General features: G+C 41.8%; 1 protein-coding gene across 4 annotated transcripts in view; it reads left to right on the forward strand.

The window, feature by feature from the left end:
- ANO5 (anoctamin 5) overlaps positions 1-21,856 on the forward strand; it is a 64,498-nt gene that overhangs the window by 24,413 nt on the left and 18,229 nt on the right. For all 4 annotated transcript variants that reach the window (XM_084772149.1, XM_084772150.1, XM_084772151.1 and 1 more), the window contains 8 exons: positions 5,898-6,011; positions 8,410-8,522; positions 11,963-12,097; positions 12,623-12,728; positions 12,823-12,883; positions 15,662-15,813; positions 18,100-18,174; positions 19,957-20,179. In XM_084772149.1, coding sequence (XP_084628275.1) covers positions 5,898-6,011; positions 8,410-8,522; positions 11,963-12,097; positions 12,623-12,728; positions 12,823-12,883; positions 15,662-15,813; positions 18,100-18,174; positions 19,957-20,179 — 979 coding nt within the window. The remainder of the gene's footprint in view (positions 1-5,897; positions 6,012-8,409; positions 8,523-11,962; positions 12,098-12,622; positions 12,729-12,822; positions 12,884-15,661; positions 15,814-18,099; positions 18,175-19,956; positions 20,180-21,856) is intronic.

Here is a 21,856-nt window from a genome sequence, read left to right on the forward strand (position 1 = left end):
CATTTTCTCCCCTATTAAAATAGTCTTCAGCTTTGCTAGTATATTGCTTCTCCATCTGTAGTTCCTGGGATCTGTAAGTTGCTGACTGAAAACCCTACATGCTAGCTTCCTTGTGTTGGGTTGGAAGAAAACATACATTTTTGTGTTACCTTGAGAATTAAGTGAACTGATCTGTAGAAAGCTTTGGACAGCCCTTACTACATGGCAAATGTTCAGTGAGAATTAGCTGTAATTGCCAACAGTCATCTGACTTCAGAAGAAACGAGTCTTGTCCCATGTTGGTCTTGCCTCTGTTTGTTTGCTTTTTTAATTTCATTGTCTGGTCTCCAACCAGGTTTACAGACATGTTCTTTCTTGAGACCACACATTCTCCCTTTGTAAGTAGGATAGATGGTTCTTCCCACTTCCTTCCTAGTTTATAAACAAATATTTTATTTATATTCACAGAGATAGCAAACAAAATGTAGTTCCTAGAATTTTGCTACAAAAATAAGAATTGGAAGAAAAAAAAACCTTCTTGTCTTTCCCACCAGGATTAAACAATAAAGACCAATATATCAGACCAGAACCTTTCAGGGAATAAAAAAGCCCCACTCTTATATCAGAAGGCCTGTCTTCAAGCTGTGATGTTGCTGTTTTCCCAGTAACACAACTTCTCTGGAAGCTGAGATCTTGCTACTGTCCTGTGCTGTAATGAACATCTAGTTAGCAACTTGCTCCCTGAATATTTGCAGATAAGAGCTCAGGATTCTGCTCATCAGCAGAGTGTCAGCCTATCCCATACAAAGCCCTGGATTTGGGCTTCATCCCATCTTCCAAAAAGCAATGCCCCCTAAGGTGGACCAGGGCATTGGTCAGCATAGGGAGTTGGCTGCTATCCCTTCACCTTGTCCTTTGCTTCTCTTAGTCACATGTAAACCTTGCCAGTGTGCTTTCTAAGTGAGATGGATGCCCCCTCCATCCTTTCATATCAAAGACTGATGTAGAAAGAGCCTCTTCCTTCCTTTACCATGCAGAGAAATTCAGTCTATGTATGGACAGGATGTCTAAAACTCAGAGCATCTCACACTTCAAAACTTCTTCCCAAACACCATGACCTCCAAACCTCACAGTATGAATTTATATATGCATATATGTGATACATGTATAAAATATTCAATCGAGAGATTTCCATATGACATATATGTGCACACACACACCATTGCAGTAGAAAAGGGACTAGATTTAGCCACTTGTATGGGTGGAAAAATTAATGCATCTGAATTGAGAAACAGATAAAAAATGTCATGTTATTTTGGTCATAAGGCTTGCTATAATGACAGAGCTGGCTTTCCAAGAACACTAACGGAAGGGCACCATCTTCATGTCTATCCATGGTGGACAGAGTCCGTTGCTGTGGTACAAGCGTGTGCCATTTGGCTTTAGTTCATAGACACCATGTTTCCTGAATATTGGTGGACCCCTCCCCTAAGAAGGTCTACAGATAGCATTTTTCCCAGCTGTAGATAACTCCTTTGCATCCCTATGCATCTTTAATGTGACTGTTAGAATCTTTGGTGAGCATCACACGTAGATTGTGTAAGATTGTGAACCTGCTGGGCCTAGCAGTTCAAACCTGGGATTTTGTCCCTTCAAAGGCTGAGGCAGGAAGAAAGATTGTCATGAGTTTGAGACCAACCTGGGCTACACAGTGAGCTCCAGGAAAGCCTGAACAACAGAGTTAAGGCCCTATCTAAAAAAAAAAAATAAATAAATAGATAAATAATAAATAAATAAGCCCACAAAAAATCATACACAAAAAGATGGAGAAGTAGAGAATGCTGGATATATTTTGACTGTTCCCTTAACTAACACTTCCCCCATCTCTCTGGCACTCCCCTAGGATGCCTCTTCCCTGAGACAAAACACCACGAAAATTGGTCCAGGCATATAATGTCATAGTGGCCTCTGTGTGATCAAGTCAAACTCCCTCAGTTTGAATCAAAAGCCAGAAGTGAGACAGTTTAATAAGAAAGGTATGTGAAATGCTGAGGACGGCCAGAAGCTAGGCCACTCGCACCAGTCAGTCAAATTCTGGATGCCAAGGAACAGTTCTCAAAGGAAGCTAGAAGTGTATTGCAGTTTACAAGATGTACATTAAGATGGACTTTGGGCCTTGTTGCTGAACATTTTGTGATCTGGATAGACCAACCCTTTAAGCCAACAGTCCCTTGCATCAAAACCCAATACAGAGTTAGACCCTGCCCGCAGTCTCAGCATCCAGAGCAGTGCGAGGAGCCTGCTGCAGAAGAGGTTAAAGCCTATGAAGATGGTTTCTTGAGGTTTAAGGGGAGAAGCTGCCTCCTGTACAACCATGCAGGAGAGGCATCGGGTGCTGATGTAGGAGCCTCAGTTTGATGCCTGGAGGGGCTGGGTAAGGAAATGAGTGAAAGTGGCTGTGCTATTAGCAGATTCTCAGTGTGGAGGCAACAGCTTAATGTCAGAAGAAGACGTCCTCCAGGACTTTGCCTTAGGAGCTGAGAGGCTGGCTCCAGAGCACCACAAGACTGGAGGACTGTTTTGCTCAGGGCTCAGGCAGCTGATGGCTTTATCTGCATTCTCATGCCATTCTGAAATCCCAATGCACTTCGTAACTGTGGTCTCTTCACACTCTATGAACAGAGCAACAGAGCTGGGTACAGCACATCTGCCTTCAACTGCATGTGTCAAGGCACAGATGAAATGCACTTCTCAGGAAAACAATTCCTATTGTTACCACTCAGTAACAGTACAGCCAGTTGCCCTGAAGCTCAGAGGGAGAAGCAGGAAGTGAGTTGTTTTCATGCTGCTAGCCGGATCTCCACTCTTCAGCCTGCAGATCATGACTCTCGGGTCCTTTTATGCAGCAAATCTATCTTATAAGGCTATGGCTGAGAGAGATAGTGATCACTCTGGTGAACTGAAAATCTTCTGGAGATGATTCCTGATGTTAGAGGTCATTAAAACAAATAATCACAACTCACCAGAGATCAAAGACTACGAAGAACATGCCAAGAGTTGATTCCGATTTGGATGGATGCTTTGGAGGATGCAAGGTTTCTGTGGAGAGAGTATCTTCAGTCGTAGTGTGAACAGCAGGCAGGCCAGAATTAAAAGTGAAGGCTAAACATCAGTCTGAATTGTGGAGACCAAACATGGTCACCAGGAGTCTTAGGGTGAAAGACAAGCAAAGGTCCAGGAGTCCCAGTGGACTGAGCTTGGCCAACAGTCCCAGTATGTTAAATAGGAGGTAAACAGGGGTGAGTGACAGACACTTGTGTTGTTTTCCTTTTTCTGAGAAGGATTGCTCTCTACCTGGAGTAAAAGAAAGACATTTATTCCTTGTCAAATGTGTGGTCTATCAATTTGCAGGAGTTTTAGAACAGACAACTTTCTGCTTCCCAGTGAAGCTTTGCTCATAACTCCAGTATATTTGTCAACCTTAACAATTAAGACTTCCACAAAGCATGTGTGTGTACGGATGCACATAATACATACATCATACACATCTACACTAGCAGAGCATTGCATCTGTAGTGCATGCATCACAGTAAACTATGAGCACAATCAGAGATTGAAATAGAGATGAGAGTAAAAATCAAGATAATTCCACACTTAAAACAATAATGACTACTCACCACAATTATTAAAGAACTTGGCATCAGTCTGAGGCAGCTGAAATTGTGGAAGTGTTGTTTGTATAAGGAGGTGGTGGCCTGTTAGACAGTCAAAACATGATTGTTTATGGCTTTTTGCTGTTCTGATGGGTTTGTCTAGTTTTGTATCAATGCTCAGAGCTGAGCTTCATGAGTTCTATCATTTGCAAATCCCTTCCCACCCACCCCTCCCTGTACTTCTCCTGGGATATGCCTTTCTCCCTCAGCTGACCTAGGGGACCCCTGGCCATGACCTCACCACCACCCTGACTCTCTAGCACCGTCTCACATGACCACCGGAGTACTCCCCAGTCCCTGAGATGCTCGGCTCAGCTTGTCCACTGCCAGCTTCCTATACTGAGAAGAGATGGGACCAAAAATAAAGAACTCTGCAGCCTCCACCCATGACCAGAGGCTTACTTAGGTTTTGGTATAGACTTCTGTTCCTCTCAAAGGAGAAGAAATTTATGAATGCAAAGTTTCTTGAAGAATGTCCTCAGAAAAGAAAAGGTGTGTAAGTTAATTCCCCTTTGGCATCAGAGAAAGTTCATTTCTCTTGGACCTGCGCTCATGGTCTCATTTCTCACGTTGTGTGACTTTATGGTACCAGGCCAGCATTCTCACTCCCCACTTCCTAGTCTGTCTCACCAACGGTTAGCAGAGTTACTCCACCCATCAGGACCAAGCACACCAGGGCTAACTCTACCCACCTGATTGCACTTCTCAGGCTAACCTTGACCACAGGCCACCCTGACCCCAGTGGACAGGAGCACAGGCGACAGCCTCTCATTAGCACAGACCCTCCCTGGACATTCCTTTCCTCTCTCTACCAGAGAACAGCCCTCTCTGCCTTTCCCAGTGGGTGCAGATCTGAGGAGGTGGCCTTCGCATTGCAATGGCTGCCTGTCCCCCACAATAATCTTTCTGAATAAAGTCACTCTTAGCCAAATCCAGATTTTTTTTTACAATATTATGTATAACTTGGTACTACCACACTGTATATATAATTATATATCAGAATAAAAATTTCCACTTTGTTAATGTTCCAGGCAGAGTTCTTGCCTCCTTACTATTTCCTAAGGTAATAATTCAGAGCATAGAAAACAACTTTTATCACTGATTCATAGCCATCAAGGTACGTTAGCAAGACTGAATATTAAGCGCCCTCAAGACAGATGATCAGATTCAAGGAGGACAATCCAGGGTCACCCACTGACAACAGACACGGCTCACCACAGGCATTCACCATGAGTCTTTGAGAGACGACCTACGAGAGAAGAGAGCTGGGCAGTGTGCATCTAACAAGCTGAAAAAGTAGACAAGCTGCTGGATGGCAAAACAGAATCAGGAGGGTGGATACAAAATGCAACCACAGGAAACACAAAAGAGGGAGCTGAAAGAGGTGACAGGAAAGTAGTCAAGGAGATATGATCAACTTAAGTTAGTAAACAGAAGAGAATGTCACACAAGGGGCCCACACACACCATCAGAGTGATTGGCTGAGGAAACACAGAAAACTGCCTGGCTGCGTATTGATTTGGTCTCCTATTTCTCCAAGTGAACTGTTAATAATGATACTCGAACTGCCTGGTTCTGGTTCAAGAGTTATGGCACATGAGATTCTCAGAGAAATTTGAAAAAAATAGAAGAAAAATAAATGATGATTCGTTAATCCCTGGCCCCCAGTTAGGCAATGGAGTGTTGTCAGAACTAGGAATGAAACACCTGCCAGTTCTATAAAGCTTCTCAGCCTGCGTCTTCTCCCAATGCATGAACACAAGCGTTCCCTGGTTGTCAGAGTCCACGTCCGTTCAGAGCAGACACTGTTCACTTCTGATTTTCAAAGTGTGAAAAAGCAAGTAGTTCTGCAAGGTGCTGAGGTCTCTCCATTCTTAGCTTGTAGGGTTAGTGTGCCGAGGTCCGGACATTCTTTTTATTTTTTAAATATTTTATTAATTTATTCATATTACATCTCAATTGTTATCCCATCCCTTGTATCCTCCCATTCTTCCCTCCCTCCTGCTTCCCCCCTACTCCCCTCCCCTATGACTGTGACTGAGGGGAACCTCCTCCCCCTGTATATGCTCATAGGGTATCAAGTGTCTTCTTGGTGACCTGCTATCCTTCCTCTGAGTGCCACCAGGCCTCCCCACCAAGGGTCCGGGCATTCTTAGCTCACAGGTTTAATGCACTGAGTGAGGTCCCTGCGTCTTTACCTTGCAGGTTTACTATATTCTGTCACGATGCCCTTTTGGAGTAGAAGAGGGGAAGAAAAAGATTGGCATCGAAAGGCTGCTAAACTCACACACTTACTTATCCGCCTACCCGCTCCATGACGTAAGTATCAGAGACCCCCATAGCTCAGAGGCCGTTTCCTCCCTCACGGTCAGAGACTGCCTCCCTGGGGGATGGAAGCGTTGCCCAGTTTCTTTCCATTTTCTTATGAACTGCTTAGTTCTCCTTCACGACGGGAAATTCTCCAGATTCCGTGCGCCCAGCTTGAGGACTGCACCAGCAAGGCGAAAGTGCTCTCAAGGACTCTGACATTTCAAATGGCGTCTTTTTATCAGCCAGCCATTGATATTTACACACAATACTTTCTTTAGGGAAATAGTAGTTATATTTTTTAAGTGACACGACATATTATTCCGAGATTTTTTTTTAAAACCATGTCTTTCCTTATAGATTTTGAATTTTCTAAAGAGTGAAAGGACTCATTTATCCATCAAATGGAAGGCTGGTTTCAGTCACGCGGAAAGCATGTTGCTGGGTATTATTTTCACACAGCCACGAACCCAACTTTAGAGATCAGGGATTATCTAGAAGTGAGGCAGGGGTTTACTGCACCGGGTGCTGAGGACCTCAGTCATTCAAAGTAGTTTCACTGAAAACCAAAATCCTAAAGCTTACTTTTTCCGCTGGGATTGATGACTCATTGCATAAAAATATGGAGCCTGCATGTGTTTTCACAGAAAAGTGTCTGTTTGGAGGTCGAGTCTGGATAGACAAACCTGAATTTAGTTTGGCAACACGGGGCTTTCCTGCGGGGGAGGGAGTGTCTGCAATTGAAAGGCTTAAGTGCATTCCATTTACCCTGTGGTTTCCTGGTAAACATCGTGTGATTGGAGGTGTCTATTCACTACTTTGAGACCAACGCTTGGATCTCATTTCTCCGGTTTCAATACCACTCCGCCTCAGCTGTAAAAGACTTTCCTGTGATGTGTTTCCCGAAGGAAATGGAGAAGAAACAGATATTCCCATTGGAACAAATGGGAGACAGTTTAGCCTGTTTTGAGTGTTGACTGTATGGCAGGTGCGCTACTGAAATGATGGTTTCTCTATTTTTCTTTTACTGAAAGTAGATTATCCTCATACAATATATTCTGATTATGGTTTCCACTCCCCCTAGCCCTCTCCTCCCACCTGAGTCTACACCCTTTGTATCTCTCACTAGATGTGATTTTTGAAAGCCTGTAGCCAGTCTTTACCACCTGGCTTAAACTGCAACCAACCAGGCAACACAGTGACATATGACTTTAAGATGGCGCCACCAAGATGAGCTTGGCCTTTTTTCCTGTAGGCTCCCGTAACAATTTTGTATAAGAATTTTCCCTTTTCAACTAGCATGCGACCCTTTAAGGAAAGGGTGGAGAAACTGTCCACCCCCCTCCCCTAAGCTCCCATCGCAGGATGTCCAATCCTGTGGATGAAGAACTGGATGGGGATTACAGGATCCAAGGTACCTTGGGGTAAACAGCCTGATAACCCAGAAGTCTCTGGCTAGACTGTTACACATGCTGCCAGGCATCCTTTGCCAATCTTTCTTTACCAAGGTGATTTTCAGTTGAACACTTTACAAAAGTGATATTTTGAAGACCCTGAGGATTTGTTGTTGTTTGTTGTTGTTCATTTATTTTCCTGCAGGGCATTGATTCTCTTAACCCATTGCCCTGTTATAAATCCAACACCTGCCCTGGTCCCAAGGTATTTTAATCTGCACACCAAACCTTTCAGCACAGGCCTCGGTCACTGGAAGTGGCACCAAGTCCTCCTAAGATGGCAGCTGGACTTCACCATCTTTGACATCTGTTTGGAATAGAAATTTTAAGGTGGTGGATTTTTCTCTTCTGTGCTTTTTAGAGTGGTGTTTTATAGCCAGGCCTGGTGGTGCATGTCTGTAATCCCAGCACTCTGGAGGCAGAGGCAGGCAGATCTTTGTGAGTTCGTCGCCAGCCTGGTCTATAGAGTGGCGTTTTACACCATCTCCCAGTACCACCCCACCGACACTATTTTTAAGCTTTATTTCACAAACGTCAGTTGTGTTGCTTACATAATAAGAAAAAAGCTTAAATTAGTATAATATAAAATTAAATGTCTCACTTTATCAAAATTTTCACTTGTGTTAAACTTGAAGCCGAATACTCACTCCATAGTGCCTGAGCGGTTCTCACATCCACGTAAATTTTTAATGGATAAAACAGTTACTTGCATAAGTGGCCCTATGCTTTACTTGCATAAGTGGCCCCTTTCCTTGCTAGACCAACTTAATAAATCACTCTGACTGTGGTTTTGATAACTTTAGTAAATAAATGACTTTACATGAGTGGAATATGAATTAGAAATCTATCAGCAGAAGATGGTACAAGCTTTGCCCACTGGCCACCTGTCCAAAGAGTCCCCCTGAATGACCTGTATCTCTTGCTTCTTCCTCTTACCCTTTCCTTCATATGAGCAGGGCCAATATTGGAAGCCATCAAGAACTACTCACGTCAATGAAAGGTACAACCTTTGCCAGTACTGGGCTCGCTTCTCCTACTTTTACAAGGAGCAACCTTTTAATTTGATTCGGTAAGTTCGTACAGCATCATGACTGTTAAAAGCCAATGAATGATGTGTTCCTTGTTCACAGTGCTACTGTAGGCTACGGTGTTCAGTGCCCTTGTTACTCCCGATGCTTCACAGTCTGTCTTTACTGTCAATTGTCCTTTGGGAAGCAGATAGTTGTTGCTGCGATCTATGAGAGGAAGGATGCAGCATAGCCGTTAAGGGTTAGGACCTAGCACTTAGCTAGGCTGGAGTCAGCCTAATTCCTGCCTTGTACAAGCAGCATACACTTGGTCATGGTACAGAAATGCCATGTGGGTCATCTTTACTGTGGAAATGACACTTTATTTTCCTTTAAAAATTCCATGTGATTTCTTTACGTTTTAGTTTAAGTACATATACCCATTTTGCTTTACTTTCAGAGTAGAATTTAGAATACAGGAGAAACTGACTTGTGAATGTTAATGTGTGGATCTCAGAGATCTGTAAAGTTCTTGGTTCTATAATCTAGTTTTTTTTTTAATGCATGCAATCAATGCACAATAAATAATAGACTCAAAGGGTATATGTGAATGTTTTGAATTATTCTTATAACTTTTGTATCTGAAATTGTTTCCAAATGAGAATTATAATTAAAAAAAATAGAGCTCAGAAATAGACTCATGAGTAACAATGACTTGACTTTTTAGACAAGAACCCATGTAGAAAAAGACATTTGTGTGTGTGAGTAAATGAAGCTAGCACAGGTGCGTGGGCACACGCAAGGCGTGTATCTGGACCTTTTTCAATGCAAATATATATATAAAGGAATAACTGTCAGAGTGGATTTCTCAAGCCAGACACATCATATAAGATAATGAATATATTTGATTAAAAACAGTATCCCACCACAAGAAAAAAAGTGCAATAAATACATCAATGAAGGACACCCACCTAGAATATAGGAGAGACTCACGTGACAATGGAGAACTTGACAAACGGGTCTAACAGGTACTTGACCAGAGAATTCAGCTCATGGATGACAGCAGCACTTGAGGAAACCTATGCGTAGTCACCCATAGGGGAATAGAAACACAATGTCATCAAGTGGCACCACACTCCCAGGGCAAATGCAAAATCAAGGCCCCACAAGAAGCCATCTTAGGGCTAGGCAGGCAACCATGTGAAATCCCAAACACCATTGGTGGGGAGTGCACGGGCAAACCCTTTGTTCATGTCTTACGGCGTTAAATGCATTTTCTTTTAGTGATCCAACAGTTCTGCCCACTAATGCTTAACCAGGAAAAAATGAAGCAACTTAGCTGGTGATAAAAAGAAACTGGGAACAATGAGACATGTAAGGACTGGCATTGGATAAATAAGTCACATATTCATTCAGAAACTTTGTGAGATCCTGTGTCAAAGCAACAACAGAGGCTGGAGTGATGGCTCAGCATTTAAGAGCGCCTATGGGGTCCAAGTGTTGAGAGGGAAAGTAGACATAGCCCCCATCTCTAACGCAGAAACTGTATCCAACTGATGACCACTCACAAAGGAAATTTTACTTTTCTCTGACAGAGTCTCACCTGATACAAAAACCGCACTTCAGGGATGGCCCTTATGCCCAACACAAAATGAGTTCTACAGTATTTTGGGGGGGGTTTCAGTCTCATAACGCTTTGTTAGAAATTTTAGTTAATTAATGATTTTTTTCCTTACAGATATTTGCTTACATATTATGGTTTTGGGTTCTGTTTTTATGAGTTTTCTATGTGTGTGCCTCAGTGCTTGTACTGTATGTCTTTCTTTTGTTTTTTCTTTGGTTTTCTTCTTTTGTTTGCCTTGTCCTATTGCTATATCCTGTTTCTGGTTTTTTTCTTATTCTGTTTTATTATTATTTAAAAGCATGTTTATACTCTAATTAGAGAGAGGGAAAGGGTGTGTATTTGGATGGGAATGACCTGGGAGGATTTGAGGGAGATGAACTGTAATTAGAATATACTATAAGAAAAAAAAAGATTAATTTTCTCCTCTTTTTGTTTATTGAGAATGGGTTTCTCTGTGTAGCCCTGGCTGTCCTGGATTCACTTTGTAGACCAGGCTGGCCTGGAAGTCACAGAGATCTGTCTGCCTCTGCCTTGGGATTACAGGTGTGCGCCACCACACCCGGCTCTATCAGTTTCCAATAAAAGAAAAAAAATACAAAGGAAAAACAAACCTAGAAACAAAGAGACATATGCCTAGTTTTTCAAGACATCCAGTGTCTTCATGAATTCCTGAAAATATTAGTACCTGTGGTGCAGGGTGCTTGCTGTACCTCCTAGAATGAAGTCTGTAAACTTTTAAATGGCAAAAGGAAAGCAAATAGGATATGGTACAAAATAACAAATTTAGTACTTCAATATAGTGCAAGGGATGCTGGGCCTAGAGGTTTTCTGAGAGTCCAGAGCTAGTCGAGGAACAGAGAGAAACTATCTCAAAACAGAGAAAGGAAAAGAGAAGAGAATATTAGTGTCCTTTAGATGGGGCTGGTGTTGTGTGGCATTATAGAAATTCCTTCATTCTGTAGTAAAATCTCAGAAATGTGCAGATTCATTCACATTTACTGTGGGGAAGTTGTCAACAGCAGATGGCTTAGGGACTGTGGTGGCATTGTGGGGAAAATAAAAAGCAAAACTGCAAAAATATTTATCAACGTTGAGAAGAAAACACGGTACACACGGAAGACACCTTTTTAATTAGAAAAGTTTCAAAAGCTGGAGAATTAGTGTGGAGTATGAGAAATCTATTTAAAATAGTTTCCATGGCAGATGACATTTATGCCGTTTTTACTTACTCACTGTTGTCTCCTCCCTGGGCAAAGGTGGAAACTGCAGGTTTATCTGTGACTTAATACTCAAAGCATTAAGCTGTAAACCTTTAGACCCTTGCCAGGGGAGATCAAGTCTGTCCCATGTCAGAAGCTGTGTGAAGTTCACAGCACTGGTGATGAGTTCTCTGAGGCAGGGAGGGCTGTTCGCAGGTCCCTGAGGGTGGACTCAGTAAAACCTGGCTATGAGTACAAGCAGGCTATGAGGAGCCACCCCGTAGACTTCTGCACTCGGTGAAGCAAGGATTGCAGCCACAGCTGAGTGCCATAGCAGCAGCCACACCAACAGTAAAAAAGAAGCAATAAAAGACAAATACTCCTGCAGATTATGTCTGCCACCTAACCTGCCAACTGCTACAGGTTTCTTTGTATAGTAAGTTGTTATTTGTAATATTTAATAACTTACTTAAGATACACGAAAACTTTAAAATTCCTGAGTTCCCAATGTGATATTATCTAGAATTGACATTCTATCTTAGTGGCTTTTCCTTCACACGGGCTATTTCTTTTAACTACTACTGCTACTACAACTACTGTGAATTTGCCTGCCAGAGTGGAGCCAGTGCGTGTGGCCCTCAGTTTCCTTCCAGCCTCTGACTTTGACTCTCTATCACAGGGATTACTATGGAGAAAAAATCGGTATCTATTTTGTGTTTCTCGGATATTACACAGAAATGCTGCTGGTGGCGGCGCTGGTTGGCTTAGCTTGCTTCGTCTACGGCTTGTTATCAATGGAAAGTAACGAAACGAGGTGAGCCTGAGCCTCGGCTTCTACACCCTTCTCGTTTCCCCCACAGCTACCTTTGATAAGTCCACCCCCCACGTACTCAATTCTTTCTCTATGTTCTGCCATTTTCCGTCCCAACTTCCTGTGCTTGTTTTAAAACTCATGACCTCATTTGCATGCACATAGGACCGAGTACTATATAGCATGTGGCCTCTCAGGGGCCACAATCCCTGAAGAAAACTGACTCCATCCCCCAGCATTAATTGTCAATAGCTCTTCAACTAGGGTTGGGACATCATGGTCCCTCATCCTCCACCCATCCTGGCCGGTCCTCTGGCTTGGTCCTGCTTAAATCCTCTACATCAGAATGTTTTTAAGAAATGTAGTCCAAGGACTCTGTTCCCTAGAGTACGGCTTAAGCCACTATGGAAGCATTCACCTCATCTCCGCTTTGGTTGTGAATAGAGGCTTGTTATGCAGTCTGGCAAGAGCTGCTTAGCGTTTTCACTCCAGACTGCATCACTTTTTATCTGACTTCTCTCTGTGTAGCACTGAAATCTGTGACCCTAACATCGGAGGTCAGATGATCATGTGCCCACTCTGTGATGAAGTGTGTGATTACTGGAGGCTGAACACCACGTGTTTGCACTCGAAGGTAAGTCTGACGTGGTGGGGTCAAGACCAGAGCGTCCGTTCTGCGGGGACGTATTTCATATTAAGTGCTTTTGATGGTGGTGTTGCTTTTACAGTTCTCCCATCTGTTTGATAATGAGTCAACTGTGTTCTTCGCCATCTTCATGGGCATCTGGGGTGAGTAGAAAGTCTCCTCCAAAAGAGTTTTCTTTGTAATATGACCTTTCACGAATTTATCACACTTTGTCTAATCTGTTGTGTAATTTGGCCAACTGACAGTTTGCTCTTTGTTTGTTTTCTCTTCATCACTAGAAATAGCTCTGGAATAAACCTTTCTTTTCTAAAACAAGAGCTCATAAAGAGCAGGCTGGCCATGAAATCTCCATGTAGCTAAGGGCAGCCTTGAACTTCTGATCCTCCTGCCTCTGCCTCCTAAATTCTGGGCTTACTGGTGTGTACCACCACACCAAGTTTATGTGGCTCTAGGGATAGACCAGAGACTTGTGCACTCTAGGCCAACATTCTACACACTTAGCTACGTACCTAGTTCCTAAAGCAAATAACTTTTAATACTAATACAATAACCTTCTAAGAATAATTCTCAGCACGTGTACTTGCAGAGAAAATTCGTATTTACAACTTAAAAGATTTGCTATCTATATGAATTACACAAAACTGTAGTTTTCTACCCACTCTGGTTTTATTTTTCAACATCGAGATGCCAGAGAATGGCAGTCTCTTTGGTCACATGCGGTTTGATGGAAAGGATGTCATCTGACTCTGCTTTTGATCTGCGGTGTTTTGATCACAGATTTTTTTTTAATATTCACCAATCATTAGACTTCTTTTGCCACTGAAAGCGTTTTTAGTGCTCTAATGCTTTGCTAGTGTTTATGTAACAAGAAAGGAATCCTTTGCCCCATATATTGCAGATACTTCTTTTTTATTTACTTAATCACTAAGCAGCCTTATCGTAGCCTCCTCCCTCCTCTCTTCCCAGCCCCACCCTCAGGCTTCCTCCCCCTCATTCCTCTCTCTCTCCTTCTTCTCAGATAATGAGAGGCCCCCAAGGGGGTACCAAACCCCCTGGCATCTCAAGTCACAGCAAGACTAAAGGCATCCTCTCCCAATGAGGCCAGACAAGGCAGCCCAGCTAGGGCAATGGGATCCACAGGCAGGCAACAGAGTCAGAGACAGCCCCTACTCCCATTGTTAGGGGACCCATATGTGACCAAGTCGCACATCTGCTACATATGTGTAGGGGATTTAGGTCCAACCCATGCATGCTTTGTGGTTGGTGGCTCAGTCTCGGTGTGACCCCGTGGGCCCACGTTAGTTTCCTCTGTAGGTCTTCTTATGGTGTCCTTGACCTCTCCGGCTCCCTCTGTCATTCCTCCCCCTCTTCCACAAAGCTCCCTTAGCTTGACCTATGGTTCGGTGCTGAGTCTCTGTATCCCTTTACAGCAGCTGCTAATGAAGCCTTTGAGAAGACTGTTATGCTAAGCTCCTGTTAGCAAGCATAACAAAGGGTCATTAATAGTGACAGGGGTTAGCTCATTCCCATGGGATGGGTCGTCATATCAGTGATTTGCAAAAATTTCTAAACTCATCATTCGTATCCATTCTCCTGGTCAGGAAGACCTTTATTACGTAACCAAATCATAAGCATTTTTTAAAAATAACTTTTCTCAAGCTGTATGTTTCTGTAGCTCACCTAAGCTAGGCAGCCACACACAGTTTATGCCAGAAATGCAGTGGTTTTGTTTCACTGGTCTACCTGTTACTTTAGAACAAGCATCTTCTTTAGTTTCCAAAGTTTCAGAGCTGCACACGTTTGTGCTCAAATATGTGTTGGACGCTGTCCTTTCTCCTCCACTCCTCTTCTCTTCCTATGTCACGGGTCTATAACTACACTTCATCCAGGGACCTCTTTTTGTTTTTTTTTAATAATAAGTCAGGAAATTTCCAGAGCTGGTCTTGAACTCAATCTACCAAAGCAGGCCTTGGACTGGCCAGCTGTCTCCTAATCAGCTGAGATGACATACCGGCACCATCCACCATGCTGTCCTCTTTGTTGTATTTAAATCCGGTTTAAGCTCTATCCAAAATGCAGAGCAAGGGTCTCCATCATTTTCAGAATCATTTTCCAATGATGTTCAAATATCGGGATTCTTGTGGATTTATATAATGTCAAGAAACCCATAAAAATAATGACTGTAGTTTGTAGTTTAGAATCTTTTTTATTTTTATGTGATACACTTTTGCTAACTATTTTTCCATCCCGTGACAGCCTTTGTCCCTACCTATGCTATCTGGTTTTTTGTTTTGTTTTGTTTTGTTTTTTTTTAGTGTTTTCTTCAGAATGACAAACTTTGACATGAGAAGGGTGTAACTGTTCAGTGACCCTAAGAATCTCAAGTGTATGGTTCTTGTCACAGCACTGTCACCAAACACTCTAAGATTTATAACAGTTGTTAGTGTTTAGTTAATGTCAAGATGACAGATTATCTGGATGAGGAGGCAGCATAGACAATCTAGAAATTTACAGCTTTAGCTACTAAGAAATTAAAATAGATTTTCATAATAAGTAATTTCTGTGTCATTACTTAATGTCAAAACAGTAGTCACTGATAAACACAACCATCAAAAATGGACACCGTTTTCAACTGACAGCATGTGAACTGCTTTGCAAACAAAAATGATTAAAAGCAGAAGTGAAAGGTTTTTTAAGATTTATTTTTATTGTTTTTGATTCTGTGGGCACACCTGTGTATGTGTGCATATGTACAAATGGCTATCTGTGTACATTGGGTTCCCAGTGAGGCAAGAAGAGGGCATCATCTCCTGGAGCTGGGGTTGAAGGTGGTTGTGAACCTCTGGCCCCTAGTATTGTTTCCTGCTGTTTTGTTTGTCCATCCACTGATGGCTCCACCTGGATGCTTTCCTCCCCTCAAGTCACACTGTTCCTGGAGTTTTGGAAACAACGCCAAGCCAGGCTTGAGTACGAGTGGGATCTGGTGGACTTTGAAGAAGAGCAGCAGCAGCTCCAGCTGAGGCCCGAGTTCGAAGCTATGTGTAAACATAGGAAGATGAATCCTGTGACGAAGGTACAATAGACATGAAGCCGGAGATTCCCTCAGGGGGATCCTCTGCGGTCAGTTTCCCTGGGATAGTGTTCCATCAACGTATGAGTTAATTAATAAAATTATGATTCTCTTCTGACCTATTCACATGTATGGAAAATTGCCAACACACTTACGAATAAAACGCTAGAGTTAAACCATGGGTAGACTTGCCACCCAACATGGCATTTACACCCCCACAGACACCCATTTCTCACATCTATCCACACACCTTCTTGTCGCTAGATTATTTTTTAAAACAAATCCAGTGTATCAGAACATGATATATGTTATTTTACGACTAGGTGAGAAAAAGGGAAACGGAAGTAGTGTGTATATAATAAACTGTGTCACGATAGCGGATTTAAGAGTAAAGATTTGACTTTGTCAGCCTTCTCTTTACATGGTGCTTTTATGTTGAGTGTCATGGAAAAGTCACTTCACTGGACCAGATAAAAGTCTAAGTTTTCACATCTTTAACCATCAAACTGGCTGTGTGTTCTTAAGTAAGGCATTACACGTCCAGTAACCTCACTATTAGCTGCCTTCAGAGGCCAGAGTGTTAGTTGTGTAGGCTAGGAGCCCCCAAGAGCTATGAGAGAGAGAGAGAGAGAGAGAGAGAGAGAGAGAGAGAGAGAGAGAGAGAGAGAGAGAGAGAGAGAGAGAGTGCACTGCACTTCAGATACCATGTCTTCCGTAGAAGACCCTTTCTTGAAAGCACAGTTGCAGTGTAACTTCCAAGTCTGTTTTCACACTTTAGGAATTAGCCACACGTCTTTTCAATTTAACTTAAATATCATAAAAATGCCCAGCATGTGTAACAACTAGATAACCTGGGTGTTGTGTGAGTTACTTTTTCTTGTTGTTACTGTACTAAAATACCATTGCCAAGTGCAAATTATAAAAGGGTGAGTCTAGTTTTTGCTTAGGTGACAAAGGGAAAATCCGTAAGGTCAGGAAATGCTCAGGAGCTGAAGCAGTAAATGTAGAGATCACATTCATCATCCACACACAGGAAGCAGAGGGCCGGGGAGGGGAGCAAAGGGAGAGGGGGAAAGGAAGTGGGGCTAGCCTGTAGATGTGCAAACCCTCTCACAGTGATGTACTTCCTCCAGCAAGGCTACACCCACTGAAGGTTCCATAACTCCTCCAAACAGCGCCACCAGCTGGACACATACATGTTCAAATGCATGAGCCTATGGGGGACATTTCTTACTTAAACCAGAACAGGAGTTAAGAAAAGACACTGGATAGAATAATGACGCAATGTATGTCTGTTTGCCTGTTTGTTCCTATTTCATAGTATATTTTTTTTAAAAAAGGCAATAGAGGCAGGCCATTTGGTTTCACAAAAATTAACAGAATAAAAGATGGAGTGGGCATTTACATTTGTACTTCATGGGCAAAAAGTGTGTATAGGTTCTCCTTGATTCATTCTCTTCATTTAGCTCTAACAGAATCGAAATAAAGAGGCAGAAAATGTTCGTTTCTGGCAGTAGATTTTAGGGTTCAAGTACAAGCAGAACTTTCCCATGTGGGTCTGTATGGATGGCACATGTGTGCAAATACACACACATAGACACAATGGGCACGAGCCTACAATAGCACACATGCATTGGATGCACACAGGGGCATAGTGAACACATGCATGCACGGCCTGAGTCTCCAGGGAGCTCTTAGAAGGTTTCTCAGCCCAGATAATGTTCTGTAGCTCTTGGTCCAACCTGAAAAATCCATAGATCTAGAATCTTATATTTTATAGAATTCTGTGGTTTGCATGTCTCCTGGCAGCTCTTCTTTACTGAATAACAAACTTCATAAATAAAAATAGATGTTTGACTAGGGTTCAGAATGTTGGTTGGACCAATTATTATCTTGTGTATTAAAGCCTGTGGCAATGGAGGTATAAAGAGGCTGACCTGCTGTAAAGCAAGCAGGGAACACGCCCCAAGGAATTAAATTGTACCTCATCATATTTCCGGGATGAGATTTGGACTTTGTCTCCCCTCTCTCAGGCCCTGGAGGCCACTGCAACCCAACACTTAGGAACCAGGTTGCCTCAATAAAGTCTCTCACCTCAGGTGGGGTGTCACTTCGGGGTCTGATGGCCTTCTTTGTCTTCAAGGGTAGGCGCTACTTTTCTTGGGCTGTATTCAGAGAGAGACGTTTATGAGGGCTCTAACTTCACTGTAATCCTTGATTTTTCTACTGTCATTTGGAGTCTCAACTGTGAGGAGAAAGTGCTACCTTGATATTTCTTTAATATTACAGGAGATGGAGCCACACATGCCTCTGTGTCATCGCATCCCATGGTACTTTGTGTCAGGGACCACAGTGACCTTTGGGGTAAGCACTACTTTGTAATTGATTTTTACCATTTCTATAGAGCATGGTCACCATAGTCGTCTCTACAGCTCTGTCTATGTCTGCTCTTGGAACATTTCTGCCATGCACCATTCTTCCTACATTGGCTATACCTCTTACACAAAGCTTGCCATAATTTACATAGATTTTTCCAAAACTGAAATTTGTAGAAAGATATATAGAGAGAGTTCTTTTTCTGTCTGTCTCATCGACTGATACCTTTACACCAAACCACATTCATCTTCGTTGCTGTCTCTGGTTAGTGTTATCAGTATCATTCATTTGCCTTTATCTCCCTTCACAAATCTACACAGGTGATCAAGCAATTAAATTATTACATTTTTTCTTGTTGAAATAAGCAGAACATCATCTGAGGAAGACAACCTATGGCGAGAGCGTTGGTTTCTCTACACATATGTAGCTAATACAGTTATCTATCACCATGAGCTTTTTGGGTTTTGTTTTCATTTCCTTTTCAAATTTGTATACTCTCCACAGTTAACCTTTAATTTGTAGAAGACGGGTGAAGGTGTTAGACTCTGAGTGAGTGCCATATTAAGGTATAAAGAAATTAACTATTGTATACTGTGGTTTGACTTCTCCAATGTATATATTCTGTAAATTGTAACCATTATTATTAAAATATTTTGAAATCTTGAAGTTTCTTGGCATATGTTTTCTTAGCTTACATAACTTTTAGAAGAAAAAAATAAACGAAAAGGGAACAAATAGCCACCTCAGGATCAATTCTGAGAAATTGACTAGGAAGCATGGTCCCTGAATGGTTGCTCTGCGTTAGTTTTCTACTTATCCCTCAATATGATTTCCTTTCTCAACTTTAGAATAGAGTTTCTCAGTCATGAATTGATATAAAGTCACACTGCTATGCAATATACAAAGTCTACAAAATTGATGTGGCAACCACATAACTAAAGCTTAGATTGTGTTTTCAGATTTTCCCTGAAAGGGGGATTAATTTGTGGCCACCTAGTCCCTGGTTCAGGATTATTTTTAATTTTCTTTAAAAGTCTAAAGATAGTCTATATTAAGACAATCTAGATGTGGATAGATAGATAGATAGATAGATAGATAGATAGATAGATAGATGAAGGGAAGATAGGTGGCTGGCAGACAGGCAGATAGACAGACAGATGTTATGTGGTAGGTGATAGATCGATTTCAAGATCCACATTAAAACATACCAAGCTAAAAGTAGGATTCAGAAATATGGCTGTCACTTGTAACCATTGTGAGAAAATGAACTTTAAAAAGTGAATGTAGCATTTGCCTCTCTTGTTGCTATGATGAAACAAGCGGCAAGAACCAACTGAAAGGAGAAGGCATACCCTATCATGGCAGGGCATCCGTGGCAATGGAAGCTTGAGGCAGCCACTCACATTGTACACATAGTCACAAAGCACAGAGAGATGGGTGCTTGTTCTCCATTCACTTTTCCCTTTTTATTCTGTTCAGATCCCAGGCCCAGGGATCGATGCCAGGCGCAATTAAGACTGCTCTTTCCATCTCAGTTAATTTAATCTAGATTACCTACTCACAGACTTTCCCAGAGGTCTGTCTCCTCACAGCGGGTAATTGTTTTTTTCCTATTCTAGGTTTAATCTGTAGCCACCCAAAGATTTCTCTTTAAGCCTTTCCCCTGGCTTGCCTTGATGGTAAGAGGAGTTGGTTTGCCAAAGGACCTGCTGGGCAGTATAATAAAACGGGGGAAAGAGCATATCTAGTGAGTCTCGGTTTTCTCCTCAGATGGCTCTCCTCCTCAGCAGCATGGTGTCCATCATCATCTATCGCCTGTCGGTCTTTGCCACATTTGCCAGCTTCATGGAAAGCGAAGCCACCCTGCAGAGCGTGAAGAGCTTCTTCACCCCCCAGGTAGCCACCACTCTGTCTGGATCATGCCTGAACTTCATCTTCATCTTGATCCTGAATTTTTTTTATGAGAAGATATCTGCCTGGATTACAAAAATGGGTAAGCTGGCAAGATTTTATGGGAGCGATTTACACGCAGGTTGGAGTCAAGATGATAGATGATAGATAGATACATAGATACACAGATAGATGATAGATAGGTTGATAGATATATAGATAGATGATATATAGATATAGATATAGATAGGTAGATAGATGATAGATAGATAGATAGATAGATAGATAGATAGATAGATAGATATCCATCTGTACATCAATCTGTGAACCCTCTCCCAGGGAGTTGGCATCTGAAGGGATCAGTTTTCAGGATGTTTTTTCTTCTAAATAGACCTACACCTGATTTTTTAAGAATTCCATAAGGTCCACATTGATAGTTCAGGATTCCAGGGCCATTGTGATGTCACTTATCTTAACATTCCCTAGGTGGAGACAGCAGAACCCTGATCAGAATCCACACTGTACTAAAAACATGGGCTGATCTGGTTTTACACATTTTGTTCTTGGAAGGTATTTGCTTCTGGAAATCATTCTGAAATAGGGGGGAAGATAACAAAACCGAAACAGTACATTCACTCCCCCTACCTGGATCTAGAACATGGTGCCTCCCTTCTTAAGTAGCACCATTACCACTTGGATTGCTTGTTAAAGCTTGAAAATTTCTTCTGTGACTATTGTGAAGGGTGTTGTTTCTCTAATTTCTTTCTCAAACCGTTTGTCATTTGTACACATGAAAGCTACTGATTTTTTTTTTCTTTTTTGAGTTGATTTTGTATCCAGCCACTTTGCTGAAGGTGTTTATCAGCTGTAGGAGTTCTCCAGTGGAATTTTGGGGAGCACTTATGCACACTATCATATCATCTGCAAATAGGGATACTTTGACTTTCTACTTTCCGATGTGGATCCCCTTGATCTTCTTTTGTTGTCTTATTGCTCTAGCTAGAACTTCAAGTACTATATTGAAGAGAGAAGGGGAAAGTGGGCAGCCTTGTCTAGTCCCTGATTTTAGAGGAATTTCCTTGAGTATCTCCCCATTTAATTTGATTTTTGGCTATTGGCTTTCTGTATATAGCCTTTACTATGTTTAGGTATGTGCCTTGTTGTATCCCTGATCTCTCCAAGACTTTAAACATGAATGGGTGTTGGATTTTGTCAAATGCTTTTTCAGCATCTAAGGAGATGACCATGTGGTTTTTTTCTTTCACTTTGTTTATATGGTGGATTACATTGATGGATTTCCATATATTGAACCACCCCTGCATGCCTGGGATAAAGCCTACTTGGTCATGGTGAATGATATCTTTGATGTGTTCTTAGATTCAGTTTGCGAGTATTTTTAGTATTTTTGCATCAATGTTCATAAGAGAAATTGGTCTGAAGTTCTCTTTCTTTGTTGGGTCTTTGTGAGGTTTAGGTATCGAGATGACTATGGCCTCATATAAGTGTTTGGTATTTGGTAATGTTCCTTCCATATTCATTTTGTGGAGTAGTTTAAAGAGTATTGATGTTAGATCTTTGTTGAAGGTATGGAAGATTTCCAATCTGAAACTATCTGGTCCTGGGCATTTTTATGTCTGTTTCTGTTTCTGTAGGAAATATAATTTAATTTGTTTACATGATCTCGATTCAACTTTGGTAAGTGGAATCTATCAAGAAAATTGTCCATTTCCTTTAGATTATAAAGAAATAAATAAAACTTGAAAAAATAAACAAAATTTCT

Source organism: Acomys minous (genome assembly GCF_964271855.1).
Source record: "Acomys minous genome assembly, chromosome: 2".
Lineage (NCBI taxonomy): Eukaryota > Metazoa > Chordata > Mammalia > Rodentia > Muridae > Acomys > Acomys minous.